The following is a 25,916-nucleotide window of genomic DNA, read 5'->3' on the forward strand; positions in this document are numbered from 1 at the left end:
ATCGGCACAATTTAAAAGCTCAGCTCAAGACTGCTCTTTTAAAAATTCACCCGCCTAGGCACAAATACGCAACATATAGGAATTTAACAAGTTCCTGCATTATTCCGTACACGGCCAAGAAGGGATTCACAATACATAATGTACTAGGGTATTTTTACCTACAGGTGCGTGACGGGCTGGTGCTCTTTGGGGCACTGAAGGGCAGCATAACTAGGTAAAAAGAAACTTGTTGAAAACTTTGTAGTAGTTTCGGCTTCCCAATTTCTATATTGGTACTTTAACTTTGGAATGCCACTTATATATCAGGTTTGGCAGATGCTAAAGTTTTACAAGGGCTAGTACAACATGACTCATTTCATTTGGCCAGTCCATAAATTGTAAGAATTATTACTTAGTCTACTTTGGTTCCGTAATATATATTTTTACCATATTCCTGGATTTCTCCCTTAGGACCAGAATTCCTTCCGAGTATACATTTCTTTCCTACCTAGCAGAGGATAGCCGTATCAAAAATGATTTTAAATTATCAAAAAACAAACGAAGCAACATAAATGTATATTGTATAGTAGACTGCACAACACAAAAATAATGAATTCATTACTATAAATCCCTTTATAGTAAAAAATAGTCAACACTATTAAAGAGATTTCTATGTTTTCATAGCAGCCAATGTAGCTTAGAATAGAATACACATTTGGCTTTGTCCATTCATGACGCAGGCTACAATTAGTGATGGCAGTGATGGCTATATTATATGTAATATGTTTGTTAAATCGTATTGATATATTAACATTAAGTGAATGAACAAGTTTTTATCAGTAGCGTATGGCGATACCACAGAACAATAATGTTCTGTGGGCGATACCGACATAGGAATAAAAAACTAAGTATACTGCAGTTGCATTATGTTTCCGTTCCAAGCCTTTTAATATTCAGTACACTGATCCAGAACATTGGCTTTGTCGGATCCTTTTAGATGTGTTTGCGAAGCATCCTGTAATACAATTTTCCCACATCCAATCAGTGCGCCATTTTACCTTTGTATTTATTTTGAGAGAAAAGTTTTTCGCGCACGTAGGAGATCTAGAAAAACATTCTAAATAAAATAAACATAGGCATCGCGGGTTGTCGGTACGACTGTCTATAAACGTCGTCTGTGTTTGAATATTTACTTTTTAATTGTCAATCAAAAATGGCTAAGAAAATTAAAAATATATGAAAAGCATAACAATGTTAAAGTAGGTAATGAAATCGAAGTTAACGACAACATCCGGATAGGGGTCAAATTCAAATACGAGTGTATATATACATGGCACAAAGTTTATTTTAGAACACAGGTCATTTGTAAAGTTCACGTCTACACGGCACACAAGCCTTCAATTTAATAAGCGTCCTCTGTAAACACGTGCGGGATTGGCATCAAAGCGGGTAATAAATATAATACGTATAGAACTTGAAAATTTACCAGTTTCTGCAATGTAACAATGTATATGCTAACAACGTGGCGAAGTATTGCATTATAAATATTTGGTTTGGATTTTACTAAAACAACCAATTGGGTCTCACAAAATCGAATCCAGCGTCGCAGTAGTTCTTGATCTTTTATCGGGTTTATGAAACCTCTCATCGTCGTCTTGGTCAGGTGGCTACATAATAATTAAATATTTTAATTATAACATCATAGTTTTAAAGTAAATTTAATATTAATTAGTTTTTAAGTCACTGCTATGTAGTAGGAGAATGTGCAATTTTTATTTAACTTAATTGGATTCAAATAAAATAATGAACAGTTTCATTGCCTGGCTTTTTTTCTCTCATAACCTTGCATTTACCTAACACTATTATTGGAAATCCATTCCATAAAAAGTACGCTTTCACTTTTTAAAATTTTGATATATGTCCCCAGTCCTAGCTTACCATAACAGTTATTAATAGAATCCAGGTTCTGCCTGCATACACGTGTATGCACTTTTATCCTACGCAGGAACCTAGACCGACGTTAAGCACTGACATATTATATACATGTCGCAGTCGGATCGTATAATCCGCCGTATTACATTACGGCTAGCCGTTTTACAAAACAGGGATGTTTTGAAATGCGGCGGTTCGACGATTAGCCGGATTGAATGCGGCTGAATGAAAATCCGCCGGAATGTATTCGGCGCCATACGTTCTTCAACACGGCTAGCCGTAATGTAATACAGCGAGTCATTAGCCGCCCCTTTGACAGTTTTTAGTTCCCATTTTTAACACTCGTGGCGCTGCCTGACATAACAACAACAAACTATGGAAATCGCTGGGGTGTCCATCAAATCTGGAGTTCGTCGGACTGTTTCTTTTCAAAAAACATTTCCTTCGCAACTTAACTAGACGGAGCCCCGCGAACGGGGCTCCTATTTCTGAGCGGTTTGCCCTTCGGGCATCTGAAGCTACCTAACGAACCTAACCTACCTATACCTATTGATTTAGTGAGACGTCCGTGAAAACATTACACTTTGGGGAAAAAAGCGTAGGTAGGTAAGTAGGTTAGGTTCGTTAGGTAGCTTCAGATGCCCGAAGGGCAAACCGCCCAGAAATAGGAGCCATTTAAGTTGTGAAGGAAATGTTTTGGAAAAGAAACACATGTAGTGCGGTGGGACCATGGTAAAAATAAATTAAATTGCAAACATTGTCAAACTCCGGTTACGTAGACGACCGAAAGAACTGGTCACTCTACAATCTAAATAGTAGATACGATGCGGCTAAACGTAGGCCGCCTTATTGAAGAACGTATCGCAATGACAATCCGGCTAATCGTCGCATTTCAAAACGCCCGTTTTGTAAAATGGCTAACCGTAATGTAATACGGCGGATTATACGATCTGACTACGACATACATAACGATAGCGGTACCGTGAATCAATCAAACTAAATGTATAGGTACAACGGTTACTGAAATAGCAACTGGCTTCAGAAGTTACTGCATAAAGCCAATCAGAAAAGAGTAAATTGTCGAATAAATAAAAGAGCATTTTCCCATTAACGGAATGGGAGTGGATTTCTCTGTTGAAGCTGTTAACCCTGGTGGGGTGCCAGCCAAGCTTATGTGTTAGCCAAGCATACCTATTACATGCTCTCTTAGCTCAATACGAGTTTATACGTACCTATAGGTAATCACATATTATACCACAGCACATTACAAGTCCATCATCTTACTAAAAGCAGTTAATCCAAAAGCTCTAACAATTATACGCAAACGTACTAAGAAGTATTAGGCTCAGGAAAGGCAAAGTACACATTTTACTTATAAAAGCATTTTGTTCCTTTCTTATGCGTATTTGCTTAGAGCTCTCATTTTTCCCAAAGTCGAGAATCCATTTACAAGATAGAGAGACCTTAGAGTAGGTACAACATTTTTATTAAAATATTTTCTTAAAAATATTACCTCACTATATTAAATTATGCTTCGCTAAAACCATGAGGCGACCCTTAAGCTCAAAGGAAAGCCTTCTTAGGAAATCAAATTATTTTTCGCTTGGTTTCAAATACAACCTTTTCGATTTTTTCCATTACTTTTACAACCTATTCACTGGCCTAATCAATTTACAATAAAATATAAAGGTCCTGACCCAGAGGACGTATGACAAATGTATTGAAAAGCTTATAAGGAGAATTTACATAAAGAAAAACTGCATAGGAAAATTAGTTGCTCAAGGGTTAACTGGAAGAGATCCCTGAAAGGGATAAGTTCGCCTTTGTACTAATGATGTGTGTTCTTTCATGTTTTATGTTTCTTTTAATACAATAAAGTATTTTACTACTACTACTACTATTAGTAAGATGTTACGTAAGTATTCTGTTTATCGCTGGAATCTTTCCACTTGATTGCACTTTAATTAATTAATTGACAAATGACGTATTAACATTACTACTAACAGTACTCGCCTCAAATTATAACCAGAAGTTAAACTGTAAGTAGGGTTATGTAGAAGCTACAATTGGAGAATAAATTAGGCACTGCTTAATGAAAACAAAAAGATTACGTTAATCATTAAAACCAGTTATAATTGGAAAAACTACAATAATATGTAATGTACATATTTCCATTTCCAAAAAACATGTTTTTAAGTGAGACACAAACATTTTCGCCACACCAACGCGAGGAAAATATTAATTTAGATTAGCAACGAAAGTCTTGTCATCACTAACCAATGTACTGTTAGGTATTAGTTCATATCCAGATTTTAATTAGTCAGTAACGGGCAAGACTTGGACGATAATGTAAGTACTTAACTAATATTTGTGTTATTACACAAATGTTTAAATTGATACAAGTGTTTCTATCGCTTAGTTTGCGTTGTTGTTAAACTGAAGTTTGTTATCTAAGGCAGATTGATTGTACCCACTTCTGTTTAATAATGTTCAGCCTCTGGGCGTTCTTATAAATTTTTTTTTGCACAAGCTAAAAATAAAACCATTGGCTTTATAAATAAAGTTAATTAAATGCATCTATTTTCATAAGTATATCTCAATAAATAAGAAAATATGTACAAATTAAAAGTTTGAAAATATTGTTAATGTCATATCGAAGATTCTGTAGATATTCGAAGTCGACTTTGAAATCATTAAGAACTCTAAGCTGACAATATTGACAAGAATCATTTGCCTCGACCGGAAAACTCGACTTTTTACTCTCCTTCAAAGTTGATACATTGTCAGATATTCAATAAGTATCCTTGAGCCATCTGAGCAACGGAAATGTGACGAAAATAAGTTTAAATCTATGAGAAATGAACCGTTTTCATTGCTCTTAAATGTATATTGTAAGTATATCCAAATAGTGTTTTACTTCAATATCGTCTAGTTCAACACATTTGTCGAACTAAATTCACGATTGTTTATACAGAGACCCAAGTAATTCAATAGTGTTTGGTGAGGAGGTTTAATGTTAGATAAACGTATTGTTGTCAAAGTAGTTAATACACAAATGACAGGAGATAATAGAGTAATTTTCCCAATTATTGTTTTATAATTCACTCATATTCAGTGTAATTATTATTGTATTTGGAATTCAAAAATCAAAATCAAAAGCATTTATTTCGTTAAATAGTATACAACATAACGCATTCATGGTTGGGACTTCCTAGTAAGTATGTATAATACCTGTGATAGGAAGCCCGGAATTGATATGAAACAATTCGCGTGGGCTTCACAGAATATAAAAGTTCTGAAGTTCTACAAACAGACAACAATTATCTTTAATTGAGTTCCATTAAAACCAAGATGGTCGTTTTTACTGAATCAATTTGAAATTTAGGAGAAAATAAAGCTCGTATCTGTGTAGATATTTTGAGTTTTTTATTCTACTGCATGAAGATAAAATGTGGGTTGAAATGAAATGGTAATCTCTGTGAAGCTATTGAAAAGCTTGCTAGTGCAGCGTACTGGATAAAGAGCAAGATTTTTCTAAAGCAACAAAGGTTTGCTCTGCTTTGATGTCGAGCACTCTCACTCGTACCGTTCTGGGCCCTTAGTTAGCAATGGTACCTTAGGTATGGCCACAGATTATTCTATGTATTCCTTACGAACATTAGATTACTCATTGCAACAGCGAATACTAAAAGCTTTTAATTTGACCTATATTTTGAATAATAATATTCATGTCAAATAGGTACCTATTTAAATTCAAAATTTCATTTCGTTTTACGTCAAAATTTGGCCCGTTTACCCAATAAGACGATAAATATCTTCAAAATAATACAATAGAGCGATCTTGAATTCCGACAAAATAACAGCCATTGGACTGAGAACGGTTGATGATCAAACAAATAAACAGTATCATGTTTTGTTCCAGATAACATCATATTTGAGACTATAAACCCATGCTGTAATTGACTAAATTATGTATAACATTTACTGAAAATTAATGTCGGCTCTATCAGCCATATTCGAATTTTAAGATACATCAAATATTAGATATCTAAACGATATGGATCGGATATGTAAAAGTGAAGTTTTTGTTTGAAGAAACGTCACTTTTGACACTTGTTTGACACTAAAATATCCGATCCATATCGTTCCTATAGGGGGGGGGGGGGGGGGGGTCTCTAGCCGTTAGCGATGGCCATCCGATTGAGCCGAGCGCGTCATGTATATGTATGCTTGATTAAAGATTTGCTAATTAATAATTATGACATTATGTTGAGTGGATCTCATTTATTATTTTTTTACAATGTTTTTGATTAATTGATTAATTTAAGTAAATAAAAAGGTACTTTATAACAAAGTCTATCAATTCAAAAAATTCCTGACCTTTCGTGTTCTGTCCCCATTCCTGACAAAAGGCCAAAATTCCTGACATGTCAGGAAAATTTCTGTCATCTGGTAACCCTACCTACACGAAATTTTACTTTTTCTTTATCTCTAAAAGATTTTGTAAAGCGTAAATTACATCTTTTGTTGAAGTGAACATCAGACCGCATTCCAACAATGTATCCAGTCGTCTGTTTTTAATTACGGTGAAAATAACTGGACTTGCTGTAAAACAAAAGGGACAATGCCGGTGCTACGGCGGTGCTTCCTTCCGAACCGCTGCTGACGAAAATGAAAACTTCTACGCTTGTATTAGGACGCAATAATATTTAACAAGAGCTGTACACATACCTGTGATATTAATAGGTAGTTATTGAAAACTGGAAATTTAAAACAACTTTTTATTACAAATCTGAGCTAAGCCGAGAATTGAATTTTTTTAATACACGAACACAATAATGATAGCAGACAGGTGGGACTCGGATATCCTCCGCCGATATACCGACCTTCATGTCCTGCGACCTTAGTTATTAGTAAAAACTAATGTAGTCTTATAAGTATCTTGTAACTAACAGTCTATGGATCTGCAGAATCTGATTTTTTTTTATATAATCATCGTTGTTGAATTTAATTCCGTTTTGGTTCCGATTTTAATAAATCCCTTTGTTCCACTTTTTCTCATTCCCGGTTTAAAAGTTACACACGTAACCTTCGCTAACATAATAGATGACATACAGTTGATGCATCAAGTTTAGTGAATTGTATGTATACTAAATAAATAGATATTTCTTGTCATACACACGCAGTCAGATGTGTATGTATAGGCTGCTTGTTCCGCCAATAACAACATTACTGGCCTTAGGCCGGAAAAGTGGCCTTGAACTGCGCGTCACGTGCCTTGAACTTTTAGGTTATCATGGATTTTAAGTCTTATTTCCACCTGATTAGGAAAAAACTCCTATACCGAGGTCTCCTATAACTCCTATATAAGATTATTCAAGAATAGGAATTTTCAGCCCTTTTACTAACAGGCCTCGCTTCGCTTCGAAGTTTTTCCCGCCTTTGTAACAAAGTATACCTACTAATTAATAATAATTATCAGTTGGGATGTTAAAAGTTTTATTTAATGAGTAGTTTCTGTTATCAACGCTTTGCACATGTTGGCAATGCTTATTAACTGCAAATTCGCGTAAAACCCGACCGCAAAATATAATACATATAATCAATTTACGGATAACAGAATAAGCGATAAGCTATAAGCAAACAATTTATGTATTACGGTCACGTTTAACGCATTGCATACAATTTATTTATATAAGTACGCGGTAATATTTATATTTCGCTTGCCCTTTTGCAAATTGGTACAATGTAGCGAACTTCTTTATCCAGTTGCCCGTTAACTATTTTTACAAATTTCACAATATGGTAAACGTTAAACGTTTTTTATTAGATATTATTTAGTTTTACCAGTCCCGTTGTTTGTCTATTTGTAATCAAATATTCCAAGCTAAATTAGAACCATTTCCCATTACTCGATTGAGCTGAAACTTCATGCAAGTTAATGTTGTCACCCAATATTATAGTACAATCAAGCTGATCTGATGTTGGAGACCGGAGATGGCTATAGGAATAGTCATAGGAATATTTGGGCTTTTTAGAATTATCTCGATCAATATTAGTTGACTATTGAAAGAAACGTACAGTCAGCGATAAAAAGCTTGTATCAAAAATGAAAATTAATATATCAAACTTTTTTACGCTTTGCTTCTAGTTTCAAAAAAAATAGGATAGGTAAGTATATAAGATTAGTTACCCCTATCAATTCAATTACCATTAGTAAATCTTAAGTTAGTGTCAATAATAATGCTCAATAATGACATTAATGATCAGTTCAACGTGTCGCTGATAGTGTGTATATCAATATAGGTATGTAAATCCCGAGGATTATCAAATAAAACTTACGCATCGCGTCTCGTGCGCTCGTCCCAGAACTTCTCCCAGAACGTGGACCTGTTCTTGATCCGCAGCACGCTGGTGCTGAGCGTGCGCGGCAGCGTGCCGCCGCTACTGCTGCCGCTGACGCCCGTGGCCATGCTGTGCTCCGAGGCAGAGCTTTTCGTGATGAACGACACCCCGCCGCCCAGCCTCTCGGCCTGCGACTCGGAACGCTGCATGGCGCTCTACTGGCACATAACCTCATTGTCCAACGCCATTTCAATTGGCCTATCACACGTCCCTCATTACGCGATTAAGGCCGGTTCTTCAACTCCTACGCTGTGTGTACGAGTTACGCATTACGAGACCGGCTACTTTCGCTGTTAATCACGTAAGTGCGGGGACGACTTCATATGAATACAACATGCGTTTATCGGATAACCGTCTGTTATCAACTGATTAATAGTCCTTTATAAACAACTACCAATATTAACAACAATTTTATTATCACATACGTATATCTAAACTATAATTAATTAATTAATTAGGCCTCATCCTTGGCACCAATAGTGGTCGACTGTGATGGACCGGTCCGGCGGACCAGTGAACGCCCTCGACACTGACACTTCAGCAGCACGTTGTTCATTTGATTGTAAATCTCAACAACATGACATGGCAATCACAAGCAGACAAGTGGAAAAAGCGCTTCAGAGGGATAGAGTCACATTTTAGAGTGGGGTTTAGCGGCACAACAGAACGTCGCGTGTCGTTAGGGTATAGAAGTGGCGTGTCGCCGTCAGCCCGCGCGGACTATCAATGGAGTCGAGTCGCGTGCGAGCAGGGCGGCAAGAGGCGCACAGGGAGCGCGGGCTCTCGCTCGCACCTCGCCCGGCGCTCGCCCGGCCGCGCCGAGCGCCATCGACTTCGCCCGACGTTAAATTTGGCGCGGTTGGAAACCAACGGTGGGTGCCGGTAATCAATGCCGCTCCTCAAGACCGATTGGACGGATGTCAAACTTGTTTAACAGATACATCCGACCTAAAGATCTGACGTGCGTACAGACCCGAGACCTAAGAATATCATTATCACTGCCAAGTACGATTGAGTACACGATAAAGTCATGTTAATTGTCTCTTAACAATACTGATTATTTATACCGTTTTGTTAACGCAACAATCAAAAGGCTAATCGTAAATCAATGTTTCTGTTCATGAACTTTATCAACAGTTTTGACGAGAGATCGGAGGCATTTTCGCAGGTTCAAGCACGTAGATAATTCAAACAAACAAAAAGCGGCCAAGTGCGAGTCGGACTCGCCTATGAAGGGTTCATTATTTAGGGGATTTATGACGTATTAAAAAAAACTACTTATTAGATCTCGTTCAAACCAATTTTCGGTGGAAGTTTGCATGGTAATGTACATCATATATTTTTTTTAGTTTTATCATTCTCTTATTTTAGAAGTTACAGGGGGGGGACGACACACACATTTTACCACTTTGGAAGTGTCTCTCGCGCAAACTATTCAGTTTAGAAAAAAAATATATTAGAAACCTCAATATCATTTTTGAAGACCTGTCCATAGATACCCCACACGTATGGGTTTGATGAAAAAAAAATTTTGAGTTTCAGTTCTAAGTATGGGGAACCCCCAAAAAATTTTTTTTTCTATTTTTGTGTGAAAATCTTAATGCGGTTCACAGAATACATCTACTTACCAAGTTTCAACAGTATAGTTCTTATAGTTTCGGAGAAAAGTGGCTGTGACATACGGACGGACATGACGAATCTATAAGGGTTCCGTTTTTTGCCATTTGGCTACGGAACCCTAAAAAGATACCTATCAAAAGCTTCCTATGGGCTTACTAGCACTAGACTAGTGAGTAGAAAAGTATGTAAAGGCAGTGGTTTATCCTGCATTTAGTTATGGTAACTAGTGATTATACAGGGTGCTTCCTGTAACAGGAGCAATAAATTAAACTAAAGGCTGTACTCCTCAAACTGACCAACATTTGTTCAGCAACTTTTAAAAATTATGAATCCTTTAGACTTCCTCTTTTTCATACAAAATAAATATTGCCTTCAATGTACGCTGACATCAGTGTGTTTGAAGTTGCTTGTCACGCTTTAAACATAACAAAATTTGCAATACATTGCGTCTTAGAATAAACTTTAAAGTGTAATAAAAATCAAAACATGAGGTATTTTCAATAGTTGCTTAACAAATGTTGGTCAGTTTGAGGAGTACAGCCTACAGTTTAATTTATTGCTCCTGTTACAGGAAGCATCCTGTATATGGATTTAGGAATGATGAGTTGATGACAGAGATGCGATTTATTTGAAATACTTCTATTTAAAATGCAAATACAAAATGCAAAATACCTATTTTGTATTTTGCATTTAAATGCCTTTTAGTAAAAAACATTTTGTATTTTATTTGAAATACTTTTCGAGATGTATTTTGCATTTTTAATATTCATTTCAAAATGCAAAATACTTTGTGATTAAGTTTAGCCAACATTACCAGTCAAACAAAATGAAATGAACGAATGACGCTTGTATTGCCGAATTTGACCGATAGAGGCGTCTGCTAGCCATGCGCGCCCTTTTTAGGGTTCCGTAGCCAAATGGCAAAAAACGGAACCCTTATAGATTCGTCATGTCTGTCTGTCTGTCTGTCCGTCTGTCTGTCCGTCCGTATGTCACAGCCACTTTTCTCCGAAACTATAAGAACTATACTGTTGAAACTTGGTAAGTAGATGTATTCTGTGAACCGCATTAAGATTTTCACACAAAAATAGAAAAAAAACAATAAATTTTTGGGGTTCCCCATACTTCGAACTGAAGCTCAAAAAATTATTTTTCATCAAACCCATACGTGTGGGGTATCTATGGATAGGTCTTCAAAAATGATATTGAGGTTTCTAATATCATTTTTTTCTAAACTGAATAGTTTGCGCGAGAGACACTTCCAAAGTGGTAAAATGTGTGTCCCCCCCCCCCCCTGTAACTTGTAAAATAAGAGAATGATAAAACTAAAAAAAATATATGATGTACATTGCTATGTAAACTTCCACCGAAAATTGGTTTGAACGAGATCTAGTAAGTAGTTTTTTTTTACACGTCATAAATCGCCTAAATACGGAACCCTTCATGGGCGAGTCCGACTCGCACTTGGCCGCTTTTTTTTTGTTTGGTTAGAGTGCGCGCCTTATAGCCGTTTAGACTCGCAGCTCGGCTCGCGGCGCGTCTCGTGGCTCGCCTCGACACACTCGCATTCGGCTTGTCATTCGGTTATAAACCTTATGCCGTGCCGTTAGTGTTTAAATTAAATTAGCTCGACGAGCTTGCGAGCCACGAGAGTCTAAACCGACTATTATGTCTGACTAGTGTCAATGTGAAACGAAAATGACAAACATTATCTATTCTATGGCTATTCTCATGATAAATACCTAAAATAAACAAAAATATCTGAGATTTGGTCAAAACTCAAAAGGTATTTTATTTTGAAAAAGCATTTTGAAAATACCTATTTTGCATTTAGCATTTGAAATACAAAACGCAAAACTATTTGGTATTTTGCATTTGAAATAGTAAATCTGAAAAGTATTTTGCATTTTGTATTTAAATGCTTTTTTAAAACCATTTTGTACATCTCTGGTTGATGACTTCATATAATTTCAGAAAAAAATTCACCTAAAATCACGCCAGGATGGAAGCGAATCGCGAATTCGTAGAGCAAATACTTAATTATGAAAGAATTTAACAATTTCCGGCGCTTTTTTAACGCTAACTGTACCCAAACGGCTCGAATTAGAAAATAAAAACTGTGAGGGTCGTTTGGCGCGAGCCTTTAACTCAAATAAGCGTCCCTCACTTAAAACCAAGTTTAATAGACAAAATCTCACTTGATTTTTTTTCGCTTGATCGCCGTTTTACTGAGAAGGTAAAAATAATAAGTCTTCTAAAAAAATTCAATACTGTTATATTAATTTAGTAGCTTTGTAGTATCTACCTATCTACTCTCGCTAACGGGGGTCATAATTAGTAACTAGCTGTTCGAGCCGATATGTAATACTATGTTTAGTTTATTGTCCTTATCACCCCAAAGATGTCGCTGTTCCCGAGGTAAACTGAGTGATGCTACTATTTTCCGAAAATCGTTTTTTCCTAGCTGCGATTTCTGCCCGCCATTCGCAAATTTTACCACTTTTTAATTTCTCAATAGGTTCCTTTCCCGATAGCATCTCTAACCAATTCGCATATGTTCCTATATATTTATTTTTCAATAGATTATTTCCCTAACAGGATTTCTAACCATTCGCATAATTTCCCGCTGTAGGTATTTCATTTGTTTACAATCACTAAAGAGTGTCATTTGACAGAGCCTAGTTAGGTACGACGACGAGCGAAGCGAGGAGGAGTGTGTTAGGTGAACTGCGACCAAAATCAACATATTTTATTGAACAATATTGATTTACATTACAGATAATAAGAAAAGTTATCCAAACTATTCGAGTGGTTTGAAAACGTATCAGGAAAATAAGCTATTGAAATATAATGATAAATAATAGGAAAATATGCAAATTGGTTAAAAAGGCTTTCGGGAAAGGAAGCTAGTGAGGAAGAATAAAATGGTTTTTGCGAATGGAAATATTGCTTCCAGTAAAATTCGATTTTCGGGAAATAATCACTACTCTCTAAACTAGATAACAGTAGTATTACTAAGGGCCTATACAAGGGCCTGTATAATACGATGTCATAATTTTCGGAATAAAATATTGGTAACGTAGAAACTTGTTTCTAGTTTAACTAGTAAAATAGCTAAGCAATAAGATACTAACTAGCTAAACTGAAGTTAGATATTTTTTTAAATTCAGATTTTCAACTTCATAAGTTACCTAAGTATTTGTGTTTTTTCATGCTGTATAAGGTACGATGGGATAATAGGATACTTAGACCACTTAATACCAATATGTTTTTCTTTATATCGAAACGAACTCTACTAGCATATAAAAATATGTTTTATTGCCAGAACTACCAAAAAAATATACACTTCATTTCACAGACATTATACAAAACATTCACAAAAATTTTGTGGTACAGGCAATGGGTACCAATCTCAGCTTTTTGCTAGATATATATATGTAGATATACACTCAGCGCTGATTTTCAGACTGGTCCCTTTTTGTCAGGTCGGTATTTACATTATCCAGAATGCACAACCCCAATAAATGTTTAATAGGTGGCTACAGAGCCACTCTGGTCTTAAATAATTATAATACAGTACTGAATTAAGTCGTTTTAATTCGATTTGACTACCTATATTATTTATTACTTTTTGCAAGAAACTATAAAACCAGCCTATAGTTTTTCTGCTCTAAATATGAAGCTGCGGAATATGCATCCACTAGATAAATGGATCGGTTCTATTTTTTGCACGCTTGCTGCCGATACTTTCAAACAAACCCACATGAGTGCACTGCCCGTATTTTATACCTTGTGTAATAAATATGAATACCTTTACTCCTTTTAAATGATTTTATATGGTAGGCGACGTAAAGCATATACCTACTATTAATTTAATTTGCGAGTATAGGTACTCAAAGAAATAATTTCATAGAAAATCTCATGCATTATTTACTAATAAAGTTTTGCATTTTGCACTTGATGAACATTCTTGAATCTCGTGTATTATGGGGCATGGGCTGTAATATTCAATAAACAAATATAAATTAAAAAAACAATAGAAAACTCGTTACCGTTATTATACTCGTGTCTACCCTTCCATAATAAGAGGCCGGAACGTGCCTAGTGCGCCATTGAATATCTGGACGGCGCAAGGGTCTGAACGAATAATAAAAAGTTCTGGATCGACCCGTATTTATTTTCAGGTCTTTTTACGTTTATTCCATCCAAAGGTTAACAGTATTAAACAGAACATATGTATGTATCAAATATCACGGGTCTGCCGATACGGGTTTTATTACATAGGAAAATTTAAATGCAACGAAATGTAAATGATATTTGCATGAATTATTTGAAAATAACCTATTACAAGATGAAATATAATTTCAAACTAGAATTCAGAACTGTCAGAATATGCTATATTTAGATTAAATTATTTAGAAACTTTCATAAAATTAAATTTTATGTAGGTTTTGAACATTAGCTGTCAAATTACTTGCAAGCAAATTCGAACGTACGACGACATCATTGCTAGGGTGGCACATACATAAAATACGTTACTTAATTAGTAAATACCCTACAGCCAGTCACCCGAAATGCCGTAAGTAATGAGTAAATTTAATTTCAGAGGATCTACGTAGCGAGTGGTCGCAATAAGATTGTGTCTACATACCTATAACCATGCCCTCCCATTCCGAAGGCCGTATAATTCTTTTTAAATCGATATCATAGATGGCGCTATATGTCACAATCGGCGATAACGAAATTTTTATCTTACAGATTAAGATGTATTAAGAGACATTTAAAGTGTCATAAATTAAAAACACTATAAATGAAATACAAACATTAATAACAACACGAATTCAATGCATTCATTTTCAAAATTTGAAATCACAATTATATCGCGACTGACTACGTTATGAACAACAGCGCAGGACAGTTATGTGGAGCTGTCGAAGTAATATTGAATATTGTCACTAGATGGAGCCACCACGGTTCTAATATGTGGAGTTTGATTTAGAATAATTACATTTGAGTTATGAATTACGAAATTTAGTACATAATGTAAAAAAAATAGATCGGTCAATAAACATGCCTACTCTAAATGAGTACCTATTTTTTTTAAAGTAGGCCTGACGTTAAAATATAAATTAAAAAAACTCGTAAACCGATGTTTTTCAAAAGAAATGAATGCTTTGTTTTTAAACACAATGCAAGTTTTTATTTCGCTTGATGTCCAAGTCAAACGCACATTTTACTCCTTTATTGACCGACGCGTTTGCGAAGGTCTCCGTTTTAACTCGGGCCAAATTTCGTTTGAGGAGAACGTTCTCCTCGGTTTAATTCTCAACCGATTCTCATCAAATTTTGTGACCAGATTCTAGGATAAAATAGTTTTTTTTTTTTTCAATGTGATTATTTCAAAATTGCGGAAACAAATATGTAGTCGGATCAATATTATAAGAGCATTTCTATTCTTTTTGAGATATATTTACAGTGCTTGGCAAAAATGTAGAAATGTTGTAATGGTATAGGCGGTATTTAGATATGTATGTAGGTTATTACTCGAAAATAAGTAGCCAAATTTCGTCAAATTGGCTAAGTGCTATCATGGCGCAGTTAGCAAACAGTTGCTTTGATGCATGGAGGTTCCAAGTTCGAACCCCAGTAAAGTGCGCTGCTAACTTTTTGTAAATTTTTACACTTATATTATTGTATTATGTATTATTATTTGTGCAAAGCACGGGTTAAACGTATTCGTTTCATTTTTCCAATCTTTTATTAAACTTTTTGTTAATTTAGTTTTTCTAAATAATTCTAAACGGCGTACCCATATATTTTTTATTCAGTTTTAAGCTATGCTCGCGAGGTCTACAGTTTATTAATTTCCTTGTTGTAAACGATGATCGGCTTAAACCGCGAAAATCGAACTTTGTAAACTTCATGAGGTAGAACAAACTAAATTGACAGCGATTTTGATAACACAGACTATGCAAGTGTTCTTTTAATTACATAATCTAATAGAAGTTTGATGTTTAAAATAACACTAATAAAATATGCTTGGTATGACTCATGCAACTATCTCTGTCACTCGAATTACAACGTAATGTGAGTAAAAGAGCCCAAAATTTGCAATATTCGGTGTTCGCGGGTCGCGGGGCCTGCCTAGTCGAATTTTTGTTGACGGACAAACTCCGACAATGACTGCACTCATGACTACGACGGGAAGTATGGGGGTGGTCATGATTTGGTCATGGACTGGCCACGGTGTGACATGCGAGTTATCCTTGAAAAAAAAACCTAGGTGTTCGTATTTCCAATGCAAGGTCATGACCGCCATGACTGGTCAAAAGTCGATGTTTCGCTTCTAAACTGAATACAGTGCGCGTTTGCAAACTTGAATTGACAATACGGTGTGTTATATCTATAGGTTTGTATTTATTTTTAATTTAATACGAGTACTTATGTCCTCAATCGCTCCAGCGTCTCAAGGCCGCACAGCGACGTGCACACGCACACTCGGATTAAGTACTAATTGTAAGGTGCGTCTGTGTGCTTACGAAAACTACCATACAACTAGGTACATAGGCGTGAACGCTGAACGCCACAGTCATTCGTGCCGTCCTCTTCTTCTTTCTAATAGTAGCGACAGGGACAGCATGCACGGTTTGAAACTTCTAACAGTTCTAACCATGTTAATAAAAGAGGGACGGGCAATATATCTCGCCGCGAGATACTGTCGTGCCTATCATGGCTAGCCCGGCTGTAAATATTTGTTTTTAGTGCAAATATTTCCTTTTTGTATTTTAAAATACTACAAAATAAATCGTGTTACTGCCGTTTGTACGAGAATGTAAATTTTTAGCATGAAATAAATGTTTAATAAATAAATAAATATTATAGGGACATTCTTACACAAATTGACTAACGATACAAATGTGTAATATACAATTAATACTTAAATACATAGAAAATATCCATAACTCAAGAACAAATATCTGTCTCATTATATAAATAAATTACACTTTATTTTCAATATAAAAAAATCGATCGAGTAGGTAATTCAAGGTCACTTTTTTTGTAACGTTGTGGACCTGCGAGGCGTTCATAATTACCTTGACGCGTTCTTATTCACTTAACAATAAAGTCGCGTCAAGATTATTTTGAACACCTCGCCCGCTTAGCAACTATTGCTGCTGACTGTACATGATAGGACAAGTACGGCTACCATTAATTGACATTTGACTTTTACGCCACCGACTGCGTGAACTCGATCGCACCAATACATCAATGCGAGTGCGAGCGAGATAGACTGCGATCGACTTCATGCAGTCGCTAGCGTACCTAAACGTCAAATGTCAACTCATGATAGCCGTAGCGAATAAGCTACAAAACTTTTAGTAGCTAAATAAAAAAATTAATAAATCGGAAATACAATTAGTTTATTTATTAATTTAAAAGCATGGCAAAAAAAACGTTACACACATTTTTTATTGCAATATTACGAAATAGAATGTAAAACACGCAAAGCAACGTACATATATGGGGCATTTTCTATGAAAAGGGACCTTATTGTCGATGGCGCTTACGCCGCACAGCGTCGCGCGGCATTGTATTTATATCAGAGCATCGTTAATAACGGCGTAAGCGCCATAGACAATAAGGTCCCTTTTCATAGATAACGTCACATATGCTACTTAGGACGGTGCACTTTTTTAGTATGGGATTGGCGGATTGGGTATCTGCATGTACTATGTAATTATGTATGTACTAGTATTTTATGGGGCATTATCTATGAAAAGGGACCTTATTGTCGATGGCGCTTACGACGCACGGCGTGGCGCGGCATTGTATTTATACCGGAGCATCGTTGATAACGATGTAGGCGCCATCGACAATAAGATCCCTTTTCATGGATAACGTCACATATGATCTGTGATCCTTACAAAATACCTACTCCTTCCTTTCCTATATACATGGTCTTTTTAGGGTTCCGTACCCAAAGGGTAAAAACGGGACCCTATTACTAAGACTCCGCTGTCCGTCCGTCCGTCCGTCCGTCCGTCTGTCACCGTGTCACCAGGCTGTATCTCACGAACCGTGATAGCTAGACAGTTGAAATTTTCACAGATGATGTATTTCTGTTGCCGCTATAACAACAAATACTAAAAATAGAATAAAATAAAGATTTAAGTGGGGCTCCTATACAACAAACGTGATTTTTGACCGAAGTTAAGCAACGTCGGGCGGGGTCAGTACTTGGATGGGTGACCGTTTTTTTGCTTGTTTTGGCTCGACTCGATATTTGTTTATGGTGCGGAACCCTCCGTGCGCGAGTCCGACTCGCACTTGGCCGGTTTTTTATTTCATAATAAATCTAAGAAAATACCGCGTAGTATTATATCTATATCTCTAGGTACTAATATGGGGCATTATCTATGAAAAGGGACCTTATTGTCGATGGCGCTTACGCCGCACGGCGTCGCGTGGCCTTTTATTTATATCTGAACATCGTCAATAATGGCGTAAGCGCCATCGACAATAAGATCCATTTTCATAGATAACGTCACATATAAATTTAGATTTTAATATGCGCATATTTTTTCAAGTTATTACTTTCGATTTTATTTAACGGACGTTAAAAATAGATTGTTTCGTCGGCGCGACCTTGGGCTTTGGGCCTCTCAAGGCCATGTGGACGGCACGCGGCAATGCAACGCTTAGCTCCAAGAATTATTTTATTAAAACAGATCATACCGCAATGCCGTGTTCTTTCTGCCCTAATGTGAAGCATAGGTACCTACTACTCCTACTAGATACCTTCAAACCAGCATAAGAGTCCTCTTTGATTATGCATTATTATTGTGTATCTCAAAGTCACAGTTATGCTGGTTTACCCGAACGCTTGTCGTGCCGATTTGCCGAAGCAAGGTAAGCGATAAGAATACGACCTGTGATTTGTAACGAAACTTTGACGCCTTCGCCTATACTAAAGTAGGTACCCATTCAAACTTCTATTTACAATACAAAAAAATTAACAAAAAAACTAAAAAGTCAAATTGATTTCATAATCGTAAATTATGATATGTAAATAAATTTAAATTTTGTCGCCGATGGCTGAAACGCCATCTAGTAATGATTGACCTTAAAAATGAATGTGATGTGTAGGTTTAGTGCGTGAAAGCTACAACAGATGTCGCGCGAGAGGTGTTTTGACGCCATTTCAACGCATGTTTGTCGTAAGAGTTTTATTAGCTCCGTGGGGCTCCGTGCGCCATCTAGTTTGTTACTGTGAACTAAAAAATTGCCTACAAGTATTTGCTACTTAGGACGGTGCGCGTTTTTAGTATGGGATTGGGTATCTGTACTAGTATTATATGATCTGTGCTATAACTTTATCTTATTCAGTCTGAGAACTAATGAATAAAGATTGGGAAAATGCTTGGGTTGCCTTAGAAAATACCCATATCACCATACATGTGCCTTTGAAAATTAAGGAGCTCCCCTATTCCTCATACATCCCATCATCAGATCAAAACCAATGATTTATAACTCAAGATAGGTTATAGGCGTTCCAAAATTGAAGCGCTTACCTTGTGACAAATTGGACAAGTTGCCTTTAGTCGCGGCTGAACGAGCGAGAAATGTGCACGTGCTAACGAGCTCCCACAACCGAAAGAGAAAGAGACGACCTTATGTTTAACAACGAGTGTGACAAAGATGGATGGAATGAGAAAATTAATCAAAAATAACAGATTTCTTCGTAGGCACAGAAATAAATATGGAAGTATTTTTTGTGCTCCTCAAGTATGGGTATAACCTATCTATGGTTATATAATATCATTGATCAAAACCAAATTTATCACCTCAAATGTAACCCCTATCAAACAAAACTATAATTACTCAAGTAAATAGGACCATGGGTCTCGGAAAAATCGGTCAACGTACATAAAAACCGGCCAAGTGAGAGTCGGACTCGCGCACGAAGGGTTCCGTACCATTACGCAAAAAACGGCAAAAAAAATCACATTTGTTGTATTTGTTGCTATAGCGGCAACAGAAATACATCATCTGTAAAAATTTAAACTGTCTAGCTAGCACGGTTCAGGAGATACAGCCTGGTGACAGACAGACGGACAGTGGAGGTTGGGTACGGAACCCTAAAAACAAAATAGCCACTACCGAATACAGAACCTTGAAGTCAATTATCTAGAACTAGAAGGCGACTCGACGTTTGTATGTATTGCGTGTGAATAAAATATTTAAATAGGTAGGTAACCTTATCAGTTGTGTGGGTTGTCATGATTTCATTTATGAGGAATGGTGGTTACTATTAATAATAACTAGTATTGTCTCTATTAATAGTTTAGGTACACGGTTAATGGCGAAGACAACTTTAATGATAGACGATTTTAAATATAGGTATAATGAAGACACAACGTATTAAGTACCTTCGGTGGCCAAGTATATAGGAAAAATATGTGCTTACAATACAGACAAAATTCAATCTACTGAGAATTAATATTACCTATCTACCTACCTGCTTTACATGCATACACAAATATATAAATAGTTTTCGCATAATAGGAATTCGCATGCAACGAGCGTTCAACAGAGTTCACACTTTTTATAGTAAATATTTTCGGCCTAAAAAAACTATTTATTGCAGCAACGGATTATTACCAATAATTTAATAATTATTTTATCAAATTACAGATTTATATATTAGACTTACTTTTTACACGTTACATTTTCGTTAATGTACCTTAATAACAGTTGTAATACAAAAAAAAATCAGTATAGTTTGATTTGTTCTACGTAAATGAATTTCAAATCGCCTTCGACAACAATTCAGAGAAACATGATAAAGGTCAACAAAAGTTTGAATAATAACTCATATTTCCGTCTATCGTAATTAGAATTTGTGTAGAATCTGGCCTTTGAAGTTTCGTTTCAGTGCAACAAATTTAATTAGGACTATTCGAATTGAATTCAAAATCTGATTTTACCTAGCCAAATTATTATAGTGCTGTTCCTAATTCCTATTGTATTATTTCATGAATTTCATGATTATTTGATTTCCTCCGCTTTAAGTTAAACAATGATTTGTGATATTGCCTTGTAATTAGGTACCTATATTCAATGACTAAGGGCTACTTGCACCAATCACTAACACGGGGTAAACCGGTTAAACCCGGAGTTACCATGATTACCAGTACAATTTGACACTGGGTTAACCACTTAACCCCGGGCACACCCCGGGTTAGCGAGATGGTGCAAGTGAGCCTAATAATAACAATCATTTTATATATATAGTCCCCAATCCGCATTGGGCTAGCGTGGGGACTATATAGCCTAATAGCCCAAGCCCTCTTGCGCATGAGAGGAGGCCTGTGCCCAGCAGTGGGACGTATATAGGCTCAAATTATTAAATTATTACTATATTTCACGGCGAATTCTGTAATCTTGCGTAAATCAGGATGTAGCTACATAATAGCTTAACAGGATTATTCTGATGTCTATTATTTTGTTGCGCACCGATAACTATGCCAAGTGGCGGATGCACAACTTGCGCATGTCTGACTAGTTAGCGAGAGTCCTGGAGGCGCATTCAGATTTTAAAAATATTACATAGATTTGACATTAGCCCGATTTCATTTTATATGCATAATATGCCTGATGGTTGCATACATGACATGAGGGAGCAAGATCTCGAATTTGCAATACATATGATAATTAAAATGGTTTCTATAAAAATACCAATATCACATTTGTACAACATCCTTTTTATTTAATTATATACAGGGTGCTTCCTGTAACAGGAGCAATAAATTAAACTGTAGGCTGTACTCCTCAAATTAATATTTATTCATGTAAGTAGGTTAGTATGTAGGTAATTTATTTTATAATTTGGACATTTTGGTTTGCTTACTTTTAAAATGTTATTGTGCATGATTCCGTAAGTTTGTCTATCTCATTTGAATTCTCCCCTCATCTACTCGAAGGTTAGCTGGAAGAGATCCCTATAGGGATAAGTTCGCCTTTGTACCTTTATTTCTGTAAATTTTATGTAAATCTGTGTTGTGTACAATAAAGTGATTACTACTACTACTACTACTTCAGGCGAAGTATTAGACATAACCTCTCGTCATATAATCATAATATGTAGTACCTATGTATGAAGGATGAGTAACATAAAATTATATATGTCGGAGCGAGACACCAGAAAGACGTATTGCAGCATTACAGTTCATAGTTAGACGCCTGTAAAAGTCGATTAGCAATGTTTGACTATGTATTATTTGCTTGTAACGAAATAATGAAGCTGCGTAGTGAGTAACGCCACCATCTATTGGCGTATTATTGAACTAAAATGACAGGTAGAAGGCTTTGGAACGTCAAGATGTGTATCTTGAGTGAAGGTAGGCACGAGCAGGCATTTTTGTCGTTATGTTGGTAGACTGGTCAGGCAGGTTTACCAACTTGAATTGGAGGCGGGAGCCGTTGGCTCCGCCGCTGGAACTGGCTTCAGTCTTCTTGATCGGACCGCGCTAGAGATCGGACGTTAGCCAAGCTCGTGCCTAATTCGCTACGTTCCTGAAGGCTTACACCTGAAGGATTATTCTGAAAGTTTATAGATTCTCACGTTGTTTAACCGTTTAGCTAAGTGTTTTATTCCAAGTGTTATTTTGATTTCTTATGTGCCATTAGAAGCTTACTTTTGTAAAATAAAGAAACTATGTGTTGTTTTGAAAAGATGTGTCCCGCCGAGTTTGTTGCCGGGTTAAATCTTCTCGGGTCAGAGGTGTAGGGTTGGAGCCGGTGTAGTTTGACTTAAATAAAGATTTGAACGATTTCATGTGATCTTTTTATTTTTTATTGAATACGATTCCATCGTAAGATCGTTTATTTAGTACTGAAATAATAGTAGGCACTAGTATGGTTAATGAGTCCGAATGTTTATTTCATGCGTTGGTAGCATACCTACTATTTTGGCTGTGAAGTAATACATCTAGGTACTACCCCCACGCGCCCACCGCCATCGGGACCATCCGTCCCCGACATCAGCAAGTGGGATAGATGCGGAGTTACATGTATTGCTTACACAGCCACCTGGGAGCGTGGTGTATTTCTGGTGACCTACATTCCATAATCTGGACACTTTGTAATGGTAAGCTCACGTGTCTAACCTTGATTGAATGGTGAGTGTAATTCATTGTTATTTGGTGAGAATTATTGTGAAATTGTGAATTATGATTGAGGCAGTCGAGCATAGCGGTCGTTACGTGACGTCATCTCTGGTATCGCCGCGTTTCTTTACAATTAATTTTTGTAATCCATTTAGATCGAGGCGATTTCGAGTTATTTTGATTTGAAATCCATACTGTTAATTAAAACCAAGTATTAGCTATCACGACGTGATATTATTTCATCGCTCACTTGTGAATCTACCCTCAATAATTGATTTGAAAATACAATTAATTTTTAAAATCCGTTGAAATCTAAGTGATCTTAAGTTATTTTGATGTGAAATCCATATTGTTAATTAAAATCAAATATTGGCTGTCGCGACGTGATATTATTTCATCGCTCACTTGTGAATCTACCCTCAATAATTGATTTGAAAATACAATTAATTTTTAAAATCCGTTGAAATCTAAGTGATCTTAAGTTATTTTGATGTGAAATCCATATTGTTAATTAAAATCAAATATTGGCTGTCGCGACGTGATATTATTTCATCGCTCACTTGTGCATCTACCCTCAAAAAATATTTTTTTTCATAAAAATACAATGCACCGTTAGAAATTGATCCTGCTGATTTGCCAGTGCAAGCATTATGTAATCTTTACCCTGTAATGTTTAGTAATTAATAAAATTGCGACAAATTATTGCTCGTAATGCCGTGATAGATCACAAATCGTGTATACTATGGAAACATGAGCTACGCATATGAAAATTAATGTCCTGCAGCCGGAGCCGAGCGAGCTTGCGGACGCCATTGCGCCCGTGATACAGAGGCGGCTGTGCAGTATCTTCTGTGCTGGAGATTTGGAAATAAAAGGACAGGTTTCGTTCTAATTGTTTATTAGTGAATTTTATTTTGAGTGTAATGGCGAAGCATAACAGTCGAACGTAACTAATAAGCTGTCACTTTTCGTATTGGCCCATTTACCGTGTTACTTATTTTTGGAACACGTGTTTGTTTGTTCATGGAATTAAATAAAACGCACTCATTGAAGTTTAAATTTTATTCTGAGATTTTTGAAGTCCCGTATACATTGGAAACATGTTTTTTTTGTGTCTGCTACCTTGCATTTCATAAACCTTTTGAGTGTAGCCTGCATTCATGATAAACCTGATACCGTGCAAATGATGATTTCAGTAACAGCCAGCTATGTTGAACCACATCGTGTCTCTCGCAATCTGCCGCAGCAACGGCAACGGCAAGCGGAAAGAATCAGCCTCCGTGCTTGGGTTGGACCTCACCACCACCACCTTTGACTTGGTCGCGTGCATCATACTTTATTAAGCTGGTGAGCAGTTCCCATTTCGTTGGGATTATTTTGAGATGTTTTACTTCTGCATAGAAGTCTTGAGCGAGTTTGATTTTGATCAGTAATGTTCAGTTTCAGTTGATCAGTTGACGCTGATCGTACCAATGGTTCTGAGTAACATGATTTAAAGACCTGTTTTTAAATTCTTTTTTTTTTGGAATTCACTGTTAACATTGTTTTGCTTTCGACGGACTGAAAGCTTGTACTTTCGTAGGACTGTAATTACGCCCGATGGACTGGGCACTACTGTTTTGCTTTCGATGGACTGAAGGCACGCCCGATGGACTGGGCAATACTGTTTTGCTTTCGATGGACTGAAAGTATGCCCGATGGACTGGGTATTGTTTAGTGACCGCATCAGAAGTGCCGGAGCATGTAAGAGGTGCACGTGGTCTGCTTTTTATGTGCAGAATACTCTTTGCGAGGAGTAGCACTTACGCGGCTGAGATGGTTACTTCTGACGAGGGTCTGGTATCTGCCGAAGGACTGGCAATGCACCGAAGGACTGGTGTTGTTTTGTTAAAAATGAATTCCCGTTTATGTACTGTGTTCATATGAGTAAAATTGGAACTATCAATTCAGAATGTTATTTATTTTAAGATGTCTTACAAACATTTAGATCACATATGACCAATTTTTTTTTTTAATGCCAGATAATTTCCCCGTAAATTGATATTGACGACAGTAGTAGTGATACTGTCGAGCAATGAATTAGAGCTGTTGTGATTTGTGTTTTTGCTGTTTGGGATTGTTCTGTTTTTACATAAATTTGAGAGTATCCGCCAGATGGGAGGCGATGATTATTGGAGTGTATCCGTTAGATAGCGGCGATGATTACTGATGATTACTTTTATTTAGTCGTTGCTCGATGGACTATTTTTGACTAGAGAATTGAGGATTGTTAAAGTAATTTTGAACAATTATTTTTTCTGGTTTGATTGATAACAAAGTTTGATTTTAATAGTAATTTGAGTGAGACCCAAATTGTTGGTCAGGAATGACCGAGCGATGAGATACTGTGCTGAGTATTTTGTTACAGAATCAAATGCATACACCCACACACGAGGACGTGTGTAACGCAGGACGGCCGTGTCGGAGCGAGACACCAGAAAGACGTATTGCAGCATTACAGTTCATAGTTAGACGCCTGTAAAAGTCGATTAGCAATGTTTGACTATGTATTATTTGCTTGTAACGAAATAATGAAGCTGCGTAGTGAGTAACGCCACCATCTATTGGCGTATTATTGAACTAAAATGACAGGTAGAAGGCTTTGGAACGTCAAGATGTGTATCTTGAGTGAAGGTAGGCACGAGCAGGCATTTTTGTCGTTATGTTGGTAGACTGGTCAGGCAGGTTTACCAACTTGAATTGGAGGCGGGAGCCGTTGGCTCCGCCGCTGGAACTGGCTTCAGTCTTCTTGATCGGACCGCGCTAGAGATC

At 36.6% G+C, this 25,916-nt stretch overlaps 1 protein-coding gene across 11 annotated transcripts in view; it reads right to left on the reverse strand.

Moving 5' to 3' along the window:
• LOC134650185 (3',5'-cyclic-AMP phosphodiesterase) overlaps nt 1-25,916 on the reverse strand; it is a 577,846-nt gene that overhangs the window by 139,687 nt on the left and 412,243 nt on the right. The window contains exon 1 of one of the 11 annotated variants that reach the window (XM_063505102.1): nt 8,254-8,667. The exons of the other annotated variants lie outside the window; for them this stretch is intronic. Within the exon in view, the coding sequence (XP_063361172.1) occupies nt 8,254-8,465 (212 nt within the window). The 5' untranslated portion in view covers nt 8,466-8,667. Of the gene's footprint in view, nt 1-8,253; nt 8,668-25,916 lie in introns of those variants that run through there. 11 annotated transcript variants of the gene reach the window in all.

Source organism: Cydia amplana, chromosome 8, assembly GCF_948474715.1.
Source record: "Cydia amplana chromosome 8, ilCydAmpl1.1, whole genome shotgun sequence".
Taxonomy (NCBI): Eukaryota; Metazoa; Arthropoda; class Insecta; order Lepidoptera; family Tortricidae; genus Cydia; species Cydia amplana.